Source organism: Chenopodium quinoa, unplaced genomic scaffold (genome assembly GCF_001683475.1).
Source record: "Chenopodium quinoa cultivar QQ74 unplaced genomic scaffold, ASM168347v1, whole genome shotgun sequence".
Lineage (NCBI taxonomy): Eukaryota > Viridiplantae > Streptophyta > Magnoliopsida > Caryophyllales > Amaranthaceae > Chenopodium > Chenopodium quinoa.
This window is the reverse complement of record NW_018743561.1, coordinates 29,461-35,000: the sequence shown is the minus strand read 5'-3', so window position 1 is coordinate 35,000 and position 5,540 is coordinate 29,461. Positions and strand designations below refer to the sequence as shown.

The window sequence follows — 5,540 nt, the reverse complement described above, 5'->3', positions numbered from 1 at the left end:
ATTATCATATAGAAGGAACTCCTTCTTCGCAGAGATAGAGCTATGAGTTAGCCGCGGAAGTGAGCCCAAATAGAGAAGGAAAAGCGTAGAATCAGCCCGACTCTTCTACACACCGATTCCTTTCAAGCCAACTACCGGTATTACACCATCGCTTCTATTCGTAGCGAAAAGGCCGTAGGAGAGGATGAATAGCAGATGATTGAGCTACACCCATTTCATAGCCCTCCATTGGGCATTGTCTCATTGATAGCAGAGATAGCCGGCAAAGAAGGACAAAGAAGGAAAGCAGCTTTCAAGGAAGCCTTCCTTTGATTGTGCGTTTACGCTTTGTTTAAGTTTAATGCGCTTTCTAATCCGCTTCTGTAAAGAAAACAGAGAGTCTAAGGCTAACTAACTTACATGATTTCAACTATGCCTGAAAGGTGAACAAGAAGAGTGTTCACTAGTAGCTAGTATTGAAAGAAAAGAAGCCGTTCCTTCGCTGCTTGCTTTGTGCGCTAAGAGCTTTCTTTCCTTGCCAAAGTTAGGATAGGAAGAATTGAATAGGAACATAAAAGGACATTGTTCAGAGTGAAACTGAACCAAACGCCCTCTCTCTGTAGGACTCGCTATCTATGCCACAAGGCTACTTCAAGGCAAGCTGGATCTCCTAGTGAATTCTCATTCGAGAAGTCCCTCTTAGGTATAGACAAGATATGGCAAAGCTAGGGGACTACAATTGAGTATGCCTAATTCCTTCTGTGAAAAGCTTCAAAGTTGTCTGGGTTCAATTGATGCCCTAAGATTGAAGGTTTGACCTCGAAGAACTGTCGCAAGTTGAAAGTTACATCTTTGTGGGTTCGGCCCTAAAGTGTGGATCATCGGGTTGAGTACAAAGCATGTTTCAGACCTTGGGCAGTGACTCATTTTGAGTATAATTGATAAAGTAGGAAGAGTTGCTCTCCCTTGTCTCTCTCCATTGTTGACTCAGCTTGTGCCTCAAGAAGGGTGTCCCGGCTCATAAGAACTGTAATTCGTATGCTTTGGTTTTGGCACCTGCGTCAAAGGCACGAGAAAAGAAAACCTTTTCTCACCTTTCTTACTTAAGATATGAAACCGGTTGTTTCATAGGCCACGTTGGCTAGGTTGATCTTTAATCATCAAATCACGAGTTTCATTCCATTTCCGGATCCCCTCATGAGAGTCTAAAACTTCGCTATCTTATGCCCGAAAAGTGCTCTTCTTGAGCAATCCATTCTATGAGCGGGGCAGCGTCAGGGGCAGCGACCGGCAAGCCTTCGGAAAAGAGGGAGTCCAGATTAGGATTCTCCGCCATCATATTAGAGTAGTCTTCCGCGGACGAGTTTGATGGGCTCGGAAGAGGAAGTGGTTGACCTAGTACACCTAAGACAGCAAAGAACGAGAATAAGTCGGTGAAGACCATACCAAACTTATAAGAAAAGTAAATTATAAGTCTTTTTCCATTTTTCAAATTGAATGTGTAGATACGTACGAAAAATACAAAGCAAAAAAGGACTATGCCCATTATCACAAGATTCATTTATTCGAGAACATCGTCGCAAACAGCCTTACTTAGCCCTAGCTGGATTCGTGCAGCCAGCTGAATAGGCTCTTCTCTTTGCAAGAATTAGCTCTTCGAGAATGCGCGGAGCTTAAAAAAAGAAAGAAAATCTTACTTTTTTGTGGTTTACGAGATCAGGGGAACAGGTTGGAGCCATTATTTTGTGTCAACCTCCATTAGAACAAAGGGAGCAAAAACTACTATACTATCTTTTTGCCCCGTCGCGTAAGTAATTGGGCTTATAAATAAAGTCCTATTATGCTTGCTTCCTTGACCAAGGAGATTTGCATCGCTATTTTCCAAAATGCTTTGCAAGCACTAAGCAAGTCAACTACCTTTTTGCAAAAGATATTTTCAGAAGAAAGATGGGTGGTCAGCGACTGGCTTATATATCAAGACGGCATCAATATGCCTAATGAGGTAAAGGCCACTATTAGTTGACCGCCATGAGCCCTTACCCGATGCGATTTCGGACTGTCTTTCTTCCTTGACTACTTGAAAACTCTCCTGGGATTATTTCAACTCTTGCCGACTCTGAACGAATAGTTAGCGGTGAAGAAGAAAAAAATGAGTTCTTCCTTCTTGGCAGTTAACTCTCCAGGTAGGTGAAAGCTACTCTTCTTATCTTACTTATTTAGCACCTAAGCTCAGCCTTTTTTGGTAAGAATGAATCGAATTGAAGCTATAGCGTCATCGTTTGCCGGAATCGAAATATCAGCGAGATCCGGGTCACAATTTGTATCGATTAAACAAATCGTTGGAATTCCAAAAGTAATACATTCTCGAAGGGCTGTATATTCTTCGTGTTGATCGACGACGATTACAATATCCGGTAATCCTGTCATATATTTGATCCCACCCAGATATGTTTGCAAGTGAGATAATTGTCTCTTCACCACCGCCGCATCTCTCTTTGGGAGACGGACGAGTCTCCCTGCCCTTTGTTCCATTCTCAAGTCCCTAAATTTATGAAGTCTCGTTTCTGTCGTGAACCAATTCGTTAACATACCCCCAAGCCACTTTTTTTTATTAACATAATGACAGCGAGCCCTTATTGCAGCCCGTGCTACTGAATCAGCTGCTTTCTTTTTTGTCTCAACAATTACAAATTTTTTTCCTCTATTAAATAAAAACAAGCATTAAAAACTAAATAACAAGCCTTTGATAGGGATTCTCCTGTCTCTTTGTTATGATTCAACAAGCAAGGGCAGAGCGAAAGCAGTTTCGCGTTAGTCACTAAAGCCGTTTTCTTGCTCCGTAGTGCCCGGAGAACCAGGCTTGCTTAGAAAGCTAGCTTACTAAGGTAATGCCAATTCACTTAGAAGATAGAGTCAGGCAAAAACAGGCTCTTTCTAAGGAGGTGGTTCTAGAAAGAGATCCGAATAGAGGTAGGTGGATAGTGTAGTTTCACTCTCAAAAGGGCGAATAAGGGGCCGTTAACGCGCACATTGATGAAGCCTTTTGAGGGCTATTCGATCGATATCTCATTAAGAAAAAGATGTTCCTGGTGCTGGAAATGCCCTTTTTCAAAAGTGGTTGGTTTGCGGAGGAAAAGGAAGAATTCGATTAGGCAAACCTGAAGCGAGAGAGAGCTTCTCGGTAGAGGTAGTCAAGCTAAGAGCTAGAAAGTAGCAACCCGTAAAAGCTAGCCAAAAGGCATATGAGGGGGGGGGTTGCTCGGCTCCGCTCGGAGAGGGAATCCATTCCAAAACCAAGGTTGGAGGTTAGGCCTAGAGCAACAAAGCAGATGGTTCGACAACGGATGATGAGACAACGGACGACCGACCACTTATTGGGATGTATCCCTCCCCTTTGGTATGTCCTCTTCTGTAAAGGTCAGCGCATGTTTGGTCGTAATCTGTTCGACCAGACCACGTCTTGCAGCTCTTCGAAGTAGGAGTAATCTTATTCCTTCCTTCGGGACCTACCTTGATAATAAAAACCGTGAGGCCTGTGCTCCTAGGTTGGGCTAGCGATTCATGACGAGCGGTCACAGTCATGCGTGACTCTATTTATATAGGAATAAGAGTTATACATATTCGCTTTAATTTATATTTCGGGAGCAGCCGACTGGTAGCTATCGCATGTAGTCGTAGGAATCATTTTAATGACTGAATTAATGCATTCTGCTTTCGGTTACTAAACACTATTTTCTGAATTTGAATTCTTAGTTTTGGAAGAGAATAAGGCTTCGCTTCAAGGCTCCTATTTTGGCTCGCTTCTACAACTTCGCTCGCAGCTTCGTTTGAAGCTCCAATTCAAATTCTTTGTTTGCTATACTCTTTATTCTCCTCATCCTTTTCCCTAACCTGCATGGAAAGGAATTCCTTTCTATGCCCAGCTCTTGCACCCCTACTTCTCCCTTCCTTTTTCCCTTCAACAGCTAACATAAAGATTGGATTCTTACTTAAGTGTAAAATCGTATCAAATAAGCATAAGAAGAGCTCTATTACCTAACCGATTATCTATGCTATTTTCTCTATCTAATCCAAACAGAGAATTCTTCCCTTTTCTCTTCCAACGGTAAAAAACCCTGTACTTGGAACCTCAGAAATAGAAAGAAAAGCCTCAAAATCCGGAGTTTCATACACAGTAACAGGAGCTCCATTAATTATATCTTCAGTAGCTAAAATAGTATTGAAATCCCCCACCCAAGGGGAGAGAGTAACTGCCACATTCAAAAAATCCCTCCATAGAGCTCTCCTAGTCTCAATTGTATGCAGTCCATAAACAACAGTGAGATGAATAGAATTGCTCCTTTGCTTATCAACAACCAAAGAGTGAATGAACTGCTCATTCACTTGTAAGACAGACACATTCACCAACTCATCTATCCACCCTAACCAACCTTTGGAAGAATAGTCATAATTACATTGCCAGTGCCACCTTGTACCAAACTTCTTTTGGATAGCCTGCATCTTTTGAGGTTTTACTTTAGTTTCAAGAATACTGACTATACTAATAGTTTGCTGCTTACACAACCTCTTCACTTCTGCCACTTTATTGGGGTCCCTAATGTGAAAGGATATTCATGTGGGATTATGAGTAACACCAACCTCATCCTCCCCCTCCTCTTCCTCTTCAGTGTCCTACTCAATAAGAGCCATGTAAGAGTTAGCTTGATTCACAGAGACAGACTGAAGTTGCTTCCCCTTATCTCTCACTGGCCTTGATACAGTCCTCCAACCATCTGCTCCCCAGTAACAGTGTTGATAGCAGGAGTGGAAACCACAGCAGGTTCCACTCTTTGTTCAACTGCAGGAGTAGAAGTAGTATCAACAGAGCTCCCCCTAGCATCACCTTCTATAACTGGATCAACATTCTGAACATCATTACCCTTCTCTATATGAGGTTGAACTGCCTTAGGAACCCATTTCCTTTTTCTGCTTCTTTGAACCGGCCTTACAGTTATGATCTACCTTCTTACATGCCTGACAATAAGGAGGGGCCCACTCATAGTGCACTTGCTGTTCAACCACCTTACCATCAGCATCCTGAATGAACACAGATTTTTGCAATTCCTGTGTCACATCAACCTCAATAAGCAACCTTGCAAAAGGCACCCTCATTTGCCTGGAAGTGCATGCATCAGCATACAAAGGCACCCCTACAATACTTCCAATCCTACTTAGGGAATCAGGACTCCAACAATTCAAAAGAAGGTAGGGAATCTAACCCAAAGAGGGACAGTTTTCAAAACCTCAGCATGAAAGTCAAAGCCAGCAGTCCAAGGCTTCACAACAGTAGGTCTCCCAAGATACATATGAGGCCCAGAGCACAGCGTTTTTATCAACTTCACTAGCAACCATCATCATGAAGAAATATATCAGGTTTAGCCACATGATTCCATTGTTCAGCTTATTCAAAGCAGTCAATGTAGGTTGAAAACCAATAAGAATATGATAGCAGAATTCCATTTTTCACTACCTTGAGCAATAAATAAGAGCTAGGTAATACCGGGAGACACAAGGGCTTAGGG

General features: G+C 42.4%; 1 protein-coding gene across 1 annotated transcript; it reads right to left on the bottom strand.

Moving 5' to 3' along the window:
* Positions 1 to 4,044: 4,044 nt before the first annotated feature.
* LOC110681627 lies at positions 4,045 to 5,478 on the bottom strand. The gene is made up of 5 exons (XM_021857780.1): positions 5,323 to 5,478; positions 4,993 to 5,232; positions 4,738 to 4,883; positions 4,618 to 4,650; positions 4,045 to 4,573 (listed from the first exon to the last, which is right to left on the bottom strand). Exons 1-5 carry the CDS (start codon positions 5,476 to 5,478, stop codon positions 4,045 to 4,047), a joined length of 1,104 nt encoding a protein of 367 aa, XP_021713472.1.
* Between the last annotated feature and the right edge of the window lie 62 nt (positions 5,479 to 5,540).

Coding starts and splice junctions, on each gene's coding strand:
- LOC110681627 (XM_021857780.1), bottom strand. CDS start 5,478: ATGGAATTCTGCTATCATATTCTTATTGGTTTTCAACCTACATTGACT. Junction 5,233..5,322: donor CTGTGCTCTGGGCCTCATAT/GTATCTTGGGAG, acceptor TCTTTGGGTTAG/ATTCCCTACCTTCTTTTGAA. Junction 4,884..4,992: donor GGGCCCCTCCTTATTGTCAG/GCATGTAAGAAG, acceptor AATGATGTTCAG/AATGTTGATCCAGTTATAGA.